The 17,837-nt window shown below is 38.9% G+C and overlaps 3 protein-coding genes across 3 annotated transcripts in view; all 3 read left to right on the top strand.

Moving 5' to 3' along the window:
- The window catches only part of LOC141361574 (uncharacterized), a 4,413-nt gene extending 378 nt beyond the window's left edge, over positions 1-4,035 (top strand). Inside the window, exons 1-4 of the mRNA XM_073863088.1 lie at positions 1-621; positions 1,474-2,176; positions 2,272-2,489; positions 3,985-4,035. The exon at positions 1-621 is cut by the window's left edge and continues 378 nt beyond it. Of these exons, the coding sequence (XP_073719189.1) occupies positions 1,474-2,176; positions 2,272-2,489; positions 3,985-4,035 (972 nt within the window). The 5' untranslated portion in view covers positions 1-621. The remainder of the gene's footprint in view (positions 622-1,473; positions 2,177-2,271; positions 2,490-3,984) is intronic.
- LOC141361620 (uncharacterized) lies at positions 3,898-7,203 on the top strand. The gene is made up of 4 exons (XM_073863179.1): positions 3,898-5,577; positions 5,697-5,900; positions 6,047-6,435; positions 7,065-7,203. Exons 1-3 carry the CDS (start codon positions 4,203-4,205, stop codon positions 6,328-6,330), a joined length of 1,863 nt encoding a protein of 620 aa, XP_073719280.1. The 5' UTR covers positions 3,898-4,202; the 3' UTR covers positions 6,331-6,435; positions 7,065-7,203.
- LOC129437307 (uncharacterized) lies at positions 6,975-9,009 on the top strand. The gene is made up of 2 exons (XM_055195460.2): positions 6,975-7,310; positions 7,720-9,009. Exons 1-2 carry the CDS (start codon positions 7,042-7,044, stop codon positions 8,408-8,410), a joined length of 960 nt encoding a protein of 319 aa, XP_055051435.2. The 5' UTR covers positions 6,975-7,041; the 3' UTR covers positions 8,411-9,009.
- Positions 9,010-17,837: the final 8,828 nt, after the last annotated feature.

Consider the following 17,837-nt stretch of genomic DNA (forward strand, 5'->3'; position numbering starts at 1 on the left):
TGCTAGTAACAACCAAGAATTGACCAATCAACGTCAAGAGCCCCCCAGAGCTTGCGGATTACGACCGGAGAAACATCTTCAGGTAAGTCACTTGTCAACAAAAATAAAGTAGCAAATATTTTAAATTGTTTTAAACGAAAAACCTCTAGCACAGACTAGCTTTGTAATTTAGGTAATTAATCCAAACTAATAATTAAACGTCAATTGTTATTTTATATATATGTATATATATATATATGTGTGTGTTGTTGTAATCGTTATAACGTTACTGTAATCAAACTTATATGTTTTATAGATTTGCCGAGTAATCAAAATAAAGTATAACGTTACAGTTTACTACATCTTTACTACAACTTCGTACACAGTAAGTTACATGCTTCTATTTTTAGTACAGTAGCAAATTTTTAATTGTTTTAAACGAAACACCTGTACCGTTAGCCAGGCTAACATTAGCTTTGTAATTTAGGTCATTAATACAAACTTTTAATTAAACATCAATTGTTATTTTATATGTTGTTGTTATAATTGTTATACTGTAAGTTAATCTGTATGTTTTATAGATTCACAGAGCAATAAAGTATAACTGTAAGTTACTACAGCTTTACTACAGCTTCGTACACAGTAAGTTACATGCTTCTATTTTTAGAACCTTTAAGTGTATTTTGATGCTAAACTTACTTGTTTTAGCTAAATCAATTGTAAATGCATGATTTAACGTTAAATGCTTTACTTTTAACGTTATTAGAGCTTACTCTGGAATATAATGCTGATATGTTAGTTAACATTTTGAATCTGTTGGAAAAATATACATATTTATATACATAGAATAATAAAAAGCAACACTGTAAGGTGATCATGAGTAAATATATGCAATTTCTGCGTTATTAATGTGATTTTTTTTGTCAAAACATGAAATATAAATAGTCAGAGTCAATATGTTTGTTATCAGACATCAAAATAATATCAATCTATGCACAAGTTTTCTATTTTAGATGAGGGACTGTTATGAATGTTATGGAAGTGAAAAAAAGACACGTTTTTGAGAGAAAACATTGTAGGATTTCAGTGAATTATTATGCACAAACCAGAAGCCAAAAACAAAACAAATAGAGAAGGGATGACCCTTTTTTAGAACAAAAACAATGCATTTAAATGTAATTTTCATGTGTGCATTAAAGAGGAATATGTACTGTTATGGATGTGACAGTTCTGAAATGGTTTTTATATGATTATGAAAAAGACATACTTAAAATGCTTTAAAATCTTTAAGAAAGAGACCTCACACGGGTATAAAAACCACAAATTTTTGACATCTAAGCAATAAATGCAGTGAAAATCTTTGGTAAAAAATGTTTCATGGTAAAGTTAGCATTTGTAAGGAATTGCCCATATACTAATGTAATTTACACAGCTGGATTACCAAATGTGTTTTCTTTTTCTCTGTAATATTTATATCTTCATTTTTTAATTCAGATGGAGCCTCGCTTCAGGAGACGGGCTGATGGCAGCCTGAATCTTTCGGACACACTGGAAGCAGCAAAGGTGAAGGAAGCCAACAAAGGAAAGCCTTACACAAGACCCCTGTCCCCGGAGGCTGTGCTGGACAAGGCCAAGAAAAGCTTAAGTCAGCACCATGGAGATCCAGCTAACAGAAAGCACCTGCTGGGTTTCTTTGAAATCCAGTTTGGTATCTTTCGTGGGCAAACATTCAGGTGGGTTGCAGAAAATGCGCTAGGGTATGCTGCTTACCTGGTTGCATCTATGAAGAGGGACCCCACAGGAGGCAGCAAAGACTCTCAAGAACATGCCCACAACAAGGGGAGTTTCAGGGAGTATATTGAGCTCTTTCCTTCTGGCAAAATTGCCATTGCTATGAAGGAAGAGCAAAATGATGCAAAAGCTTCCAAGCACGATGCCCCTACTCAGCACGCTGCACCCACCCAGCACGCTGCACCCACCCAGCACGCTGCACCCACCCAGCACGCTGCACCCACCCAGCACGCTGCACCCACCCAGCACGCTGCACCTACCCAGCACGCTGCACCCACCCAGCACGCTGCCACCACCCATGCTTCCACTGCCTCTCTACGCTCCCTCTTGGTTGGGAAGTTGCCTGACCAAAGAACCCTGACCAAGACCATAAAAAGGATGGTTTCCCCCATCAAAACCACACCTTGTAAGCAAACATTTATGTGTAAAATACTTGGTTTGTTTTTAGTATTTGTTGCTGTTCAGGAGTCATGTTTAATTGTCCCTTGTTTTGTTTTGTAGCTTTGGCCCAGGCACGTGCACGACCCTCTGCCACCCTCACCCATCCAACTGTGTCCATTGAGGGAGCCACAGGGCCCACGGCCACCCTCACCGACCCGACTGTGTCCATTGAAGCCACCGCAGGGCCCTCAGCCACCCTAACCCAGCCCTCTGTGTCCACTGAGATAGATGACAGCACACTGCTGGCAGAGGCAACTATGTTTGAGGAGGCACATGTGGCATGTACGTTTATACTTATTTAAAACAAAATATTCAAGTTTCCTTTACAGGCATAATAAAGTAAAGTAAAACAATGGGTGGGTTGCACTGACAAGGATTAGGCCCAAATACTCCAGTACTTTAAACTCTGTTTTAAATCTCAGTTAGGGATTAACTTTAAACGTGCATAGGAGGTTTAAAAAATTTTTTTACAATTAAATGTGTGGATAAATGATCAGAAACAGACACTGCGAGTGTGGTGGTGCTATTCAAAGATGCGTTTCTTAAAATGTCTCAACAGAGTAAATTTAGCGGCACATTAAGATGTTTTATTGGCTTTGAAGCATCAAGTCCGGGATACCCTCCCTATCCTACAGTACATACATAGACTTTTTTTAAATACACAGGATAGAGGTCGATCATTCAAAAAGTATATTAATAGCACCGACGACAGTTACCGATGCATACTGCCATCTCCTCTGTCAGTCAGGAACTGAAGTGCAGAGAATGAACAGACACGGCGGCATGACAAATGCGCTGGCACAGCATTATATCACAATATCTGAGCTTGTTTCCTGCCACATTGCTCCATTAATCAATACAATAGTGTCATGGTCCTGTCTTCAAGTCACAGTTTTTAAGTCATAGTGACAGGATCATGGCAGCCCAATGTTTTGTGTGAGAGCACTGGCTTTGTTTTTTCATTGCCATGTGCTTTCTGTCTCGTCTCCTGACCCCGCCCCCTTGTTTCCTTGTTAATCATCCCATTATTGTTTGATTCATGTCACCTGTTCCCCTCTTGATTGCTCCTCTATTTAATCCTCTTGTATTCATTGTCCTGTGCTTGTGCTTTGTTCAGAATACTTGTGAGTACGCTGTCTTTGTAATCTAGTCTAGTGGTGTTTATTGTATTAGTCTAGTTCACTGTTTAGTGTCTCCCTGCTTAGTGTTAAGTGTGTTTTAGGTCTAGTCTTGTTTAGGTTTATCTCCCTCTGTCTAGTATCTTGTTTGTTATTTTGCCCCCTCGTGGGCTTTATTTTCTGTTTGTTTGAATAAAGAGTTTGTGTGCATCCCCACCACCGTCTGCACTTGGGTTCCTCTTGTAAATCCCTAACAAATAGACTGTTTTAATAGATTGTCAAATGTTATTATTTTGAATCAACCCTTTAGATTTCCGATGCATGTAGGTAGTGATTTATAATACAAAAATGACTTTACCTTTGCCTGCATAAACTGTTTATTTTCTTTTGAATGACAACGTCAACATTGTTGCTGTTTAATTACAGCAAATTCATCATGGCGGACAAAATAAATCACAGATGAAGGGTGTAGTTAAGGTTTTAATCTAAGATTTGTTAATCTGTGTTTAAATTGAAGTAGTGCAACACAAGTCAAATTAAAATTAAACTAAGATCAACAAACCCTGGATTAGCTCTAAACTGTCTGTCAAATTCTAGGCTTAATTGAAGCCTTGTTGGTGCAACAATGTGAATTAGTGTTTATGTTTTTTTCCAGCAAAACGAGTCTGTCTTCCAGCTGGATGGATACACACCCTGCCTGAAGTAGACCAAAGGTGGATATCCAAGGCCCTGTTCAGGTGGGCTGCACCAGGCCGTCCTGAGCTGATCTATAACAGGGTGGACAAACTTTGGTGGTATCCTCCACCGGTACCACTGAAGACCAGTAGTGCTCCTTCCTTGGAGAATTACTTTGGCCATCCTCTGCTGCTCTGGATGCCACGAAAGCTGTGGCAATTGAAGCTGACCTGTCCACATCCAGACTGTCAGAAAGACCTTCTGACCTCAGCTGGCCTGCATCAAAAGATCAGGGTCGTGATTGCTTTAAATAGTGTGTACTTTGTGGCATCTGAGTACCTGGCCTGCCGAAGATGTAAGAGAAAGGTCATCAGCTGGAGCCATGATATCGTCTCCCAACTCGACATTGGCCACAGAGTGCAGTTCCCCTGCATTCTAACCTCAAAACTTGCATGTGACTTTCAGGTAGTATGTTTGATGCGTCAACGAGGCCTGGGAAACAGCAGCAGCCAGATCCAGCGCAAGCTGCAGGAGCGTCATGCTGAGGTCTGGTTGCAAAAAACAGTCCAATATCTTACAGATTGCAAGGGGATCGCCAGTGCTGTCACATCAAGCCTGATACTGCCTGTGACATTTGAACCGCTTCCTTCAATGCCTTCTGTCCCTAAGCACCGGTGGCTGATGCAGGTCTATGCCCAGGATGTCCTGCAACGGCTGGATGAGATCAAGGCCGCTATAACATCACAATATGGTCGGATCTTAAAAATGGATTCCACTAAAAAAGTAGCCAGAAAACTAGCAGGACCCAGCTATGGCACCGCTGCCTGGGCAACCAATGTTGGAAATGAGCATGGACAGGTGATCATGTCCGTGCTCACAGCAAGTGAGGGTTTTGGTCTTGGGCCAATGATTGAAGGCCTCATTAGGAGATACAGAGTGGCTGGGGTAGCTCCTCCCGAGGTACTGTATGTGGACCGAGACTGCTGTGGCAACACTCTTCTGAGGAGGATGTTTGAAGAGTGGGAGCAAATGACCATCCGGTTGGATATATGGCACTTTATGCGGAGATTTTCTGTGGGTTGCACCACTGACTGTCACCCGTTATATGCCACATTTATGAGTCGCCTCAGCCACTGTATTTTCATGTGGGACCAGGACGACCTGACGGCCCTGAAGATGGCAAAGCGTGCAGAGCTAGAAGCTGACTGGAGACCATCATCTGAAGCTGATGTACTGCGCCGTATCAGCCGTAGCGAGCTAGCCCTACATTGCAGGAGAACCACTCGTGGGACCAAGGAGACCCTGACGATGATTGAGAGCCTCATTCAGGCCTTTGAAGGAGATGCTGGTCGTGACACTCTGGGAGTCCCTTTAATAAACTCAGCCCGGATGACTGAGATCATAAAGTCCCAGCGAAAGCATGTGGCCTGCATCCAGGATCCTCAAGGTGTGCAGCTCTACATGCAGACGGGCACTTTAATGAAGGGAGGGCATCGTCTGCCAACTTACCGCTGTGCCAGAGGTTCTACTTCGCTGGAGTCTTTTCATCTGCACCTCAACAGATTCATCCCAGGTAAGTAATTTTAGTCACAGAATTTTTTTAATAAGATTTTACTTAATTATATATTGAAATAATTATGAGAATAGCAAGAACAGTTATTTATGTATTTATATGATTTTTTTAATGTACAGGCACGCTGGCAAGTGACACCTTTTTTCAGGCGTATCTATTGGATGGACTTGCAAGGTGGAATGAGGACCGGGCTGTGGCAGCAACAACTGATGAGCAGCAGCCACATTCCTATAGTCATCTTCTCCGTCATGCTGCCAATATTCTTTCAGAGGAGGTCATGGGCATGAAAATCAGCCCTTATGTTGGGCCAAGAAAGTACACTGGTAGATAACTGTTTGTTGTTTTTGGTGACAATTACACACACACACACACACACACACACACACACACACAAACAGTGTTATAATAAAGAGTAATAATATAATATTCTGGTATATTATCTAATTGTCATTGTTTTAATATTTTAAAGGTGAACTTATCGGAGTAGAGTATCTTTACCAGCAAACTGGTAAAGTTCTGCAGGACTACAGGTTGGCCATTGAAGAGTCTGAGACCACTGAGGTTGCTATAGAGGTGGAGGAAGCTTATGATGAACTTGAGGAGTTTCAAGACATCACTGTCCCCACCTTTGACACAGAGCGGATACCTTCTGCTGCTTCACAAGCATCAGTGTCTGCAGCATCATCTTCAACCCCTCCGGCAACCAGACCCAAGTCATCACTGTATATGTCACCAGGCATTGGGGGAGTTTGATAAGAAAAAGACCACTTACTCGCCACGTCACCAAACCAACCTAAAACAGGGACGATTCAGGGCCAGTAAGAAGAATGTGGCACCAGGTGTGGAGAGCACCAGAAGGTATGCTAAATTTAGCAAATACAGGGTTTTGATTTGTTTGAGGGTTTTGATATTTATAAAAGATATATATTTAGTAAAACCTGACGAATTATTACTATCTTATCTTCCTGCAGCCTCTTAAATTCATACTTGGCCTAGATATAACAAAAATTGTTAGTTGTGATTTACGTTTAATGCTGATTTTATGTTATGTAAGTTACATTCCTATGGACACAGTTCTAACCATACATCGTTGAAAAAACGCAGACCGGGGTCATTATAGAGTGCCACAGGAATGACATATTTTTGTTGGCTGACCCTCTCAAAAAAGCCAGTTTATTTTTCTCATAGACTTTTGGATTATCACAAAAATAATCTCTGTGTTTAACAACAGTTTAAGACACTTTTTGTCCAAAGCTGTGATAATGCCACAACACAGTAAAACAGTAGACACCTAATTTATTGATATGATATTTCAACAATGACCCAGAAAACAAACAAGACAACATAACTCTGCACAGATATTAAAAATTAACATCTATAAAACACAAAGCAAATCTGACAGAATAGAACAATAAACTCAACAGAGAAAAGTTCACACACTGAAAACAATCTTACATTAATAATATGTATTCTTCTGTAATTTGTAGGTGTTTCATTGGGCCTCATAGTCCTGCACAGAGGCCTGACTGCAACAGAGTGGTGGAGGGCATCTTCATAAGGCTCTGTGCTCTCTACCAAAACGCGGTGCGTGTTAATGGAGAGAGGGTCACCCGCTTCACAATGATTGCACGGGTCTACAGACATATCCGAGAGTGCATCCTCACCAATGATAGGGTGATGAGAGAAACCACCATCCAGCTTCCACAGATGAACGCTTCAACAATCTCAGACTGGTGAGTAAATTAACATTGTTACTGCTATACCAAAACATGAACCCTCTGTATAGCTCTCAGCTGCTTTAAGTAATTGACACGGTTGACTGAATGTAACTGTGAGTGCTTTGGCGGGTCTAGAAACAAATCAACAAGTCCAACTTCTGTTTATTTTTCTATTATGAAAGACATGATTTATTGCTTACGACATGGTCTTTAACAGACTGTAAGAATCCATAATCCAATGTTAATTTCAATTAAAGTAGTCATTTTACAAAAGCAACATGACACTAGGGTGTGATCAATTGCTATATGATATCAGCTGTGTAATGTTGCTGCATTATAGTCGTGATTAAACAGTAGATGATCACAGCACTTTTTTATTTTTGTTTAAATGTTTATTAATACTAGTTGTTTTATGTTTTTCCAGGTTCTCCAAGCGTGACAAGTCACAGGATGTGGGGGTTACAAAGCAGGGTATCAATTTCCCAGATGCACCCATGGCTGGACCTGAGAAGCTTCCTGCGGCTTTGCAGAAAGGGCCGACCCTATTTTCAGGGAGCTTGGCTGAGCCTCACCTTTTTGTCCTGCCAAGAAACACTGCTGGGGAGGCAAAACTCAAGAGGAGGTCACAACCTCCAGCCATCTCCCAGGCACCACCATCACATCAAAGACTCCCTATCATTACACCAGCAATACCCGTCTCTCTGCCTTTCATTTTGCCCTCCCTGCAGCTTCCGACAGTTGTAGATACATCATCTTCAGTGCCTGGAACTTCACAGGTGGTGTTCTTTAACGTACCTTTACCTTCTGCTATGCCACCATCAGCTCAGACACAAACATCCAGTCAAGCTGTACCTTACTCCACTCAGCAGTACAGGAAGAGAAAACAGATGAGGGAGGACACTGGAACTGTCACACGCAAATATGTGAGGAAGACAGATGTTATTCTTTGTAGAAAGTGCAACAAAGAGAGAAAGCCACCATCACATCTTCAGTACTTTGGCAACTGGTACTGCAAAGAGACTGAGACTCAGTCATATGCTGAATGGAGGGCTGTGCTGGAGGGACGTGGTTATAGGAAAAAAAAAACAGGAAATGACAATCCTCCAGCTCCTTAAAAATTTCACATTTTATATACACACTGTAAATAATACACACGCTATACACACTGTAAATAATGTTAAGTTTACCTTGTTTATGGTCAAGTTTTTTATTGTTATTGTTTAGGATGACCTTTCAAAGTTGCACTACTGTGATAAATGTTTGTTTTGATTTAAAAAAAAATTTAGTCTGACATGTCAAAGGTGCACTGCAAATTTTTGTTTTTGTTATTATTATTATTATTAACATTGATACGTCAGAATTGCACTACTATGTTGAATGTTTATTTTATTAATGTTTAATATTTATTATGTTGACAATCCTCCAGCTCCTTAAAAATTTCACATTTTATATACACACTATAAATAATATACACGCTATACACACTGTAAATAATGTTAAGTTTACCTTGTTTATGGTCAAGTTTTTTATTGTTATTGTTTAGGATGACCTTTCAAAGTTGCACTACTGTGATAAATGTTTGTTTTGATTTAATATTATTTTCTTAGTCTGACATGTCAAAGGTGCACTGCAAGTTTTTGTTTTTGTTGTTATTATTATTATTATTATTATTATTAACATTGATACATCAGAATTGCACTACTAAGTTGAATGTTTATTTTATTAATGTTTACTATTTATTATTTTATTTTAATAACATTGCTGTTCTGGTTTTTTATTTACCTTAAAAATCTATGCAAATAATAAATGTTTAATCCTTGCCCTCACATTGTTTCTGTGTCTATTTATATAATCTATTAATTTGGCTACTCTATACTTTACGAATAAACAATATTTTGTAGCTGTAAACTCAAAAACAAGTCTTTAATCAATAAAACACACCATAAGAACAGGGACAGTCCTGTTTATAGTTTTTATTCCGTTATTAAAAGTGTCCAATTACAGTGCTGGGGGGCTGATTTACAATTGATTAAAGTGCGGGAGACAACGATGATGACACATGCGTGCACTAGCAGCGTCAAACTGACACGTCACACGAACTCCACCACTGGTCTGAGCGAGGCGCGAACCCGCGTCGCTGTGCCGTCTTTTGGTTGCTTTACCTCGACTAACACGCGCCGGCTTTGGCGCAGTCGGTAGAGCATGAGACTCTTAATCCCAGCGTCGTGGGTTCGAGCCCCCCGTTGGGGTATGCTGCTTTTCTCTTTGGAGCTTTACATCGCAGCCCCAGGCCAAGTGACCTCTATAAAAATCCTGACCGAGGCGTCGCTTTGCATTTCTGTTGGAATTGTTGGTTCCCAGGAAATAAGCTCTCCTGTGTACACCATTAGGACTCCATTCTTATCCTTGTCGCTCGCTGTCAAACAGCCCTGTCAAACAGCCCGTCCTCCGCCATCCCACACTGCTCTCTTCTCCGTCTCTGTGGCGCTACTTGGATCAGGATCGTATGTCTCTAAGGCTCCGTTCTCGTTCAATCGCTGATCTCGCTTTTGTGAGAATGGACGAGAGCCATTCGCGTCGCTCGCACTCCATTGTGAGAGATTTAATCGCAAGCCACTCACCGCCACTTATATTCATTATAGAAATATCGACACTTTACTCTCGGAAAAATTATTATTAATTGTCAATATATTAGTTATATTGACTCCGACACAACGCCGTTTTGTCGAGTGTCTCCTTTTAGTAATCGATAGTGATATAACGTTAAATTTGAATGATATCCTTATAAAATGCATGTTAAGACCTTATTTTGTGATGTATTATAAACTGTGGTCATGTTATCACGACATTTATAACACCATTTAGTCAGCTTAAAGTCTGGAATGAATGTCATTCGTTATATGAACATGGTTTTACTGTGGTGAAAGTTTTTTTTAACAAAATTAAAACATTACAATCAACACATCAACAATTACGAATAACATCGTAAGGAAAGGAAAAGAACAAAAAGAACAAAAATTAATTATAATGGCTCATATCAGACAAAAGAAAAAGTATACATTTAAAAGAAGGTGAGGACATTGTAAAATTTAAGAGAAATCACAAATTAAAAACATTGAAAAGATTATAAGTCGTGCAAATTGTGCATGTTTTGATTGCTTTCTTGTTGAGAGAAAATAACATTGTTTTTAAATACTGTTTAAACTCTTGTAAGAATACAACATAAATTGGTTTACAGTTAGAACATTTGCATTCATGTATATAAAACCTACACAAATACAAAATCAGATTTATTACAAAACACGCGTTTGAGTCTCCTTCAAAGAATCCCAAAATAACAATTTTAGGACTCATAAAAAACCTTTAACAATCTTATTTGAAATAAACAAACCAACATATTTCAAACTGCTGAGTATAATTGCACAACCAAAACATATGAAGAAGCGTTTCAGTGTCATTCTGACAAAAAATACATTTGATGTTGAAATTAGAATTTAATCTTTTTCTTAGAAAATCTTTGGTAGGGTATATATTATGAAGTAATTTAAAAGAGACTTCTTTTACTTCGTTTGTAAGTAGAAATCTTTGTTGCAAGGACCATATATTATTCCAATTTAAATTATCAAAAAGTCTATTCCAATACGGAACTGCCGAGGGAGCACAAGCAACATTCTCAATGAGTATAGCTCTTATTTTATGGTTTCTTCCTTTCTTTTCAACAAAACATATCTTCCCGATAAGAGTGTTCGCAGGCTCCGGTAATGAAACTGAACTCATAGTTAATGTGTAATTTTTGAAAAGCATGTATAAACCAGATGGTATGGCATCCATAACAATGGAAAACTCTTTAGGAGTTACAGGTATATTTTATTTCAAAAGAAATTCAGCATATCTGAACAGTATGCCTTCTTTATCAAAGAGCTGCCTCAAAAGATATATTCCATTATCAAACCAGTGTTTATAGAACAAAGACTTATTTTTCAATAAAATATTCCTATTGTTCCAAATATAGCATCTGTGGGGGGGGGGGGGGGGGATTATGCTTGTACATAAGAATCCATGCCAAAAGAGCCTGTTGGTGAAAGTTAGAAAGTTTAACAGGAAGTTTTTGAATATCGTAATTGCACATTAAAACTAAATGTACTCCACCCAATTGTGAAAAGACAAACTGAGGGAATATATTCCACACAGAGGTTGGGTTATTAAGGAATCAACTAAGCCAACTGATTTTAATTGAGCTGTTTAATGTATTGAAATCAATAAAATTTAGTCCTCCATTTTTGTGAGTTTATTAAGACTGCCTTCTTCAAATAGTGGGGTTTGTTTTTCCATACAAACTTAAACAAAATAATATCTATTAATTTGCAAGTGGACTTGTCAACATGCAAAGATTGAGCAGCATAAGTGAGGCGAGATAAGCCCTCAGCTTTGACAAGTAAACTTCTGCCTTTTAAAGAGGTCCCTTAGCAACCAACAGTTTAACCTTTTTTTGGCGCTTTTCCATTGAATAGTACCCCACGGTTTAGTTTAGTTTGGGTCAGGTCAGCTCACCTCACTTTGGGGTGGTTAGCTTTTCCATCGAGTTACGTATCACTTCGGAGTGGGAGGGATTATAGGCGTGTCGTTATTTTTGCGCTGCCTACTGCTGTGTCATCATACAAGTGAGAGCGGCGCTGTACATTCCCATACATTTATTTATTTCTCAGTCCGCCACAAAATTAAAATTGGCCACCACAAATAGATGTTTGCATATCGCGTTTATCACTACCTCTGTCTCACATGACAGTTTTTGTATAAACACTAGACCTGTTTGAGTCGTGACTCACTCGGATCTTTCACCCGGATCTTTAAATTAACTCATGAGTCGCGAGTCTCTAGTATCATTAACCCGGATCAGTTGAGTCCTACAATTCAAGTAAAACCATAAACAGCGCCACCACACACACAAACCTCTTTCAACATTATTAATGAGACTTCGCTCGCTCTACAGATCCACTCATAACCGTCTGATCTGCCCGAGAACTGACCCGGGATTCTCACTCAGAGCCGGAATCATTGCAAACTCGAGAGACCTGCTGATCCGCGCGAGCAGCGAACTGACCTGAGATTCTCACTCAGAGCCGGAAACATTGCAAACTCAAGAGACCTGCGGATCCGTGCGAGCCGCGAATTGACCCGAGATTCTCACTTAGAGCCGGAAACATTGCGAGAGAGAGACATGCGAATCTGCAATTTTTCTGGCTCTGACTCGAGAATCTCTCAACTCGTAACCGGCTGATCCGTAACCGAGTCAGAGCCGGAAACACTGCAGATTCGCAGATCTGCCGGAAACATTACAGACTCGAGACTCTCCGGCTCTGACCCATAACGTAGTAGGAAGACTCACTTTTTCACATGTGGTATCGAAGTTTATGAAAAATAAACCCCTTTTCAATGTTTTTAAACTTGACTTAAAAAATTCTATAGATTGTATTTCTGGATTAAAGGGTAAATCAGAATCAAAATGTATGCAATACTTAACTGATTTAACTGATAAATAAAAATAAGAAATATATATATTTCAGATGTGGTATTTTTTAGTCTCCCATGTTGCCAGCTTTAGTTGACAGCAGTTTTCTGCAGTGTTTCATGAGTCCCATGGTCCGCAATGTCTCCGGCTCCAAGAATCTCGAGTCGCGCGGATCAGCCGGTTACAAGTGGGTCTGTACTGAGTTTCCTTGGCGATTTAGCAATACTGACTCGAGTGACTCAAGTGACTCACACAACCCGGATCACTTTAGTGAGTGACTCACAATAACCCGGATCCTTAAAAGGAATCGAGTTTGCCAGGCCTAATAAACACCCGACCCGTGGCGTCAGTCGACGGCACTCCGCCGCTGAGCCTCATTGAAGTTGCATTAAGCATATATAATGCAGACGTGCTCGCCGCAAATGTTCTGCCACAAACTGCAAGTCTGGAAAAAAACTGTTATGGTGTCCCTGATTGTCAACATGTGGATGTTTTTCATCGCTAAAAGGGAGTTTGGGAACTTAGAAGAGCACAGATGACAACATGTTTGTTCGAGACAGTGCAAGCTAGCACTGAGGTAAAGCTAATCTTTTACATTATAGCGATGACGCTGGTAGTGACGTTTCTCTCAGACTAATCAGTGATCTACAGTGTTTTCGCGTCACGTTTGGTATCAGTTCGGGTCGCTTGGAACCCCAACCAAGGTTGTACGAAAAAAGTATTGCATACTACGTACTGCACCCAGTGGAAAAGCTCACAAAAGTAAGCTGACCCAACCCAAACTAAACCAAACCGTGGGGTACTATGCAATGGAAAAGCGCCATTTGTTTTTGTTATAACTGGATCAAAGTTAGCAGAGCACCTTAATTTGTCTTCAATTATTTGTATACCTAAATAAGTAACACTATTTTTAACAGCAATACCATTATTTGAAGAAGTCAAGCAATTTTTAACTGAAAGTAGTTCACACTTATTAAGATTAAGGTGTAGACCTGAAGCTTTAGAGAAAAGCTGGAGAGTATGGAATGCAATCGGAATTTGAAGAGAATCTTCCAAAAATAAAACAGTGTCGTCTGCCAATTGACTAATAATTAAGGGTGTCAACAAAATAGATTCGGCGATGCATCGCAATGCGTGCATGCACGATTCAGCATCGATGCAGCAAAGTGCCATAATCGATTATGTCACTGTTTATTATCTGGCCTCAAGTGGACAATAAAGTTGTGAAGTTTCAATTACTTCCGAGGGCATAACAACAACAATCAAGATGGCTGAGGCAGAGAGAGATGACCGCGAAAGATGGGTAAATAAAAACGCACCATTTTCCATGGAAAGTGGACATGGGCACATTTCGGATTCTACGAAGTTAAAGGGAAAACTAGACAAGACCTATGCTGTGTGTAAAATTCTCATCTCAGGTATACAATTGTCTTTAAGCTGCTCAGCTTGTTTTTGTTGAGAATAGTTGCACTTGACTTTACTACTTGACTGATTAAAAATTTGCCTTGTTGTGTATAGTAGAATTCTGATGCATCACAATGCATCGTAGAATCGAATTGAATCGTTACCTGGTGAATCGTAATTGAATCGAATTGTGAGAGCAGTACCAATGCACACCCCTACTAATAATTATCTCTGAATTATCAATACTTATACCTTTTAGATTACTTGTTTTGATATACAAACTTAAAAATTGGGTTGCAATTATGAAAAGATAGGGAGATACTGGACATCCTTGTCGTACACCACGTTTTAAAAAGAATCTAGGAGAAGTGCTATTACCTAACTTAATGGAACTATTACTATTTCTATACAGCATTTGGACCATTTTACAAAAAGTTTCACCAAATCCAATTCTATGCATCGCCTGAAACAGGAAATCATGTTCTAGCGTATCAAATGCTTTATAATAATCTAAAAATAACAAAAAGCTTTCTTTTGGAAGTAAATGTGAGTAATCCAAAATATCTAATATTAAACGTATGTTGTTTGAAATATGTCTATTAGGCATAAAACCTGATTGTGTTTCATCTATAATAGAATTTAGTACTGATTTAATTCTTTTAGCCATTACTAAGGTTACTATTTTGTAATCATTATTTAGTAAGGTGATTGGGCGCCAATTGTCTATGAGAAGGGGGTCTTTGTTTGGTTTTGGGATTAAAGTAATTATTCCTTGACATAAAGTAGGTGGAAGAAAAGATTTTTCTATGCTTTCTTTAAAAACCTCTAATAAAAATGGTGCTATGTTTTCATTAAATAATTTATAGAATTCTGAAGTGAGTCCATCGGTTCCTGGAGATTTTCCATTTTTTAATAAATTAATCGCATCAACAATCTCTTTCAGATTGATAGGGGCATCACAAAAGGCTTTATCTACCATATTCAGTTGTTGTACATTCTGAATAGAATCAAAGAAGTTATTCACATCTTGGTGGCAAACTTGTGATGAATATAGCTCGCTATAAAATTTTGCACAGAATTGTCCAATAATTTTCGGGTCCTCATTTATTGTACCATCAATTAGAAGTTTTTTAATATTGTTTTTGTTAGCTTGTTCTTTTTCTAGTCTAAAAAAATAAGCAGAGCTTTGCTCACCTTCTTCCAGCCACTTTCTGCGAGAACGGATGTAAGCCCCTTCAGCTTTATATTTATATATTTTATCCAATTGATGTTGCAACTCCCCAATTTCATTTTTTTCAGAATCAGTGATATCTTCTATACTTTTCGCCATAAGATTACCAATTTTGCAAATAACCTCATTTATATTACTCCATGTGAATGTTTTTAAGAATGGGTGAGTTTCTCTCCAGCTATCTATTAACGAAAACCTTTCAATAAACTTCTTTAAGTAGGAATTTGAATTATTTGGTTTTGGGGGCCATCTATCAATATTATTATCTATAACCATATTAAAGTCTCCCCCAAAAACCAGATATGAATTGGGGTATTTATTAAGTGTTGAAAGTATACGTTTTTCCAATTGATTAAAGAAATTCTCGTTTTCTTTTTGATTATTGAAACCGTAAACATTGATAACAACAAACTTCTTATCTGAAATTTCAAGTAAAAGGCAAATAAACCGACCATTTAAGTCACATTCAGTAAACAAAATTTTCCCATTAAAGCGATGACGCAAAACACAAACCCCAGCTGAGCTTGAGGATCCATGGGACATCCACAGGTCCAAGCCCCATTGTGAACGCCAAAGATTAAAATCTTCTTTGACAGAATGACATTCTTGTAGAAAGTAAAAGTCAGAATTAAACTGTTTTAGATACAAAAAAATAGCTTTACGTTTGGTAAGGTAACAAGGGCAATATATGAGAACTCTTAACCAATGAAGATCAAAAAGATCTAACATTTTGTTTACTAACTATTGAGCAAAACTCCGTGATAAATTTGTAAAGTGCAAAGTAACTAACTTTAAACGATTTTAGTGTACTTGAAGTAGCAGATTACCTTTCTGAAAGACATTTCCGCCTTGAAATATATGTCTTTCTATACATACCCTGAGGCAGTGAAGATAGGCATCTCGCGGAATAACGTTAGATAAACATAGTCAGCAAAGACAGTTCAAGATGGTGGAAATATTTCAATCCCATCCACAAATGCTCTTCCTCCTACAAAATAAGCACGCTTGTTTTCGCGTCGTGCTTTGTCTACAAGAGGCCACAGTTTATTTCGCCTTTCTTTATCAGATGGAGATAAGTCCTCGGCGATCTTTAAGCTATTGTTCCTGAGAAATGAAGAGTCTTTGGCTGCCCGCCAAACGGCATCACGGTAAAAACGGGATGTAAACTGGAAAATTACCCCTCTTGGTTTTTCAACATTTGGCAGTTTACGTCCAAGTCGATGTACAGTATCAACGATGTAAGGAAGTTTGTCTTTTGCCTCTGGTAAAAGATGTTGGCATATCTGGATGACACGTTCACGAACATCCTCTCTCTCTTTCTCTGGTAAACCATAGATTCTCAGATTCCAACGCCGCGTATATCCTTCGAGATGTGAGAGACGCTTTTCTTGCTCAGAGGATTTAACGTCAATCTTCTTTACCTGCGATTCCATTGCACCGATTTTGACTTTGAGATCATTAACTTCTTCACTCACAAACTCCACCGCTGTCTTCACATCAGCTATCTGCTTCGTATTCTCCACAACAGTTTCTTTCATGCTCGCGATCGCCAGTGCATTCTCTCTCACCATTTTTTCCAGGGCATCAGATCGATTGTTGATAAGATTCGAGAGTTCACCGAGTTGCATGAGAATGTTAGCGATATCCGAACTTTCAGTCTTGCGTTGCTTAACAGCCGGAGACTTGAAAGGAGTTTCGGGAAGAGGAGGAAGTACTTCCTCCGCAAGCATGATATCTGCAGAATCCATTACTGGTTTGGAGTAATCATGCAGATTGTCGCTTAAAAGCTTGTTTGTGGCTTCTTGTGTTCTCGTTGAGGTAGCTTTGCTCATAAGATTAGCATTGGTTTGGCCCGAGTTCTTGCTTTTTCTTTTTTCAGATCTTCCCATTGTCAACCATACCGATTGCTGTAACAGTCATACAATCATGTAAAAGCAAAAAATCTACTTTACTGCACTACAAATCAAATTAATAGTTAGAATTTGCCGAGCTCTCCAGAACACGTGTAGTCAGTGCGCCATCTTGGACATGCCCCCCCCCCCCCTTACTGTGGTAAAAGGTTTAGTGTTTATAAACTGTGGTCACACTCTAAAAAAATCCGTAAAAAAACGGACAAAGTACTGTGTAAATATGAAGGAATTTTCCGTATTTATGTTTTACAGGCATTTTACCTGCTCATTTGCATTTTAAAGGACACACCCTAAACGGCGCATTTTTGCACACGCCAACAAGTGTCAATTTTAACATGTTATAATAAATTATCTATATCGTATATTGAGCTAAAACTTCACATATGTGCTCTGGGGACACCAAAGCTTTATTTGACATCTTAAAAAAGTCTTGTGCCATGGCCCCTTTAAAGTATAATATTTTTTGACCATTTGATACTGAAAAATTA

Source organism: Misgurnus anguillicaudatus, chromosome 24 (assembly GCF_027580225.2).
Source record: "Misgurnus anguillicaudatus chromosome 24, ASM2758022v2, whole genome shotgun sequence".
Lineage (NCBI taxonomy): Eukaryota > Metazoa > Chordata > Actinopteri > Cypriniformes > Cobitidae > Misgurnus > Misgurnus anguillicaudatus.

Bases quoted from the DNA above. Each gene is read 5' to 3' on its own strand.
- LOC129437307 (XM_055195460.2), top strand. From the start codon at position 7,042: ATGTATTCTTCTGTAATTTGTAGGTGTTTCATTGGGCCTCATAGTCCT. The intron at 7,311-7,719 runs GTGAGTAAATTA...ATGTTTTTCCAG, and splicing joins GCTTCAACAATCTCAGACTG to GTTCTCCAAGCGTGACAAGT.
- LOC141361620 (XM_073863179.1), top strand. From the start codon at position 4,203: ATGCCACGAAAGCTGTGGCAATTGAAGCTGACCTGTCCACATCCAGAC. The intron at 5,578-5,696 runs GTAAGTAATTTT...TTTAATGTACAG, and splicing joins CCTCAACAGATTCATCCCAG to GCACGCTGGCAAGTGACACC. The intron at 5,901-6,046 runs GTAGATAACTGT...AATATTTTAAAG, and splicing joins TGGGCCAAGAAAGTACACTG to GTGAACTTATCGGAGTAGAG.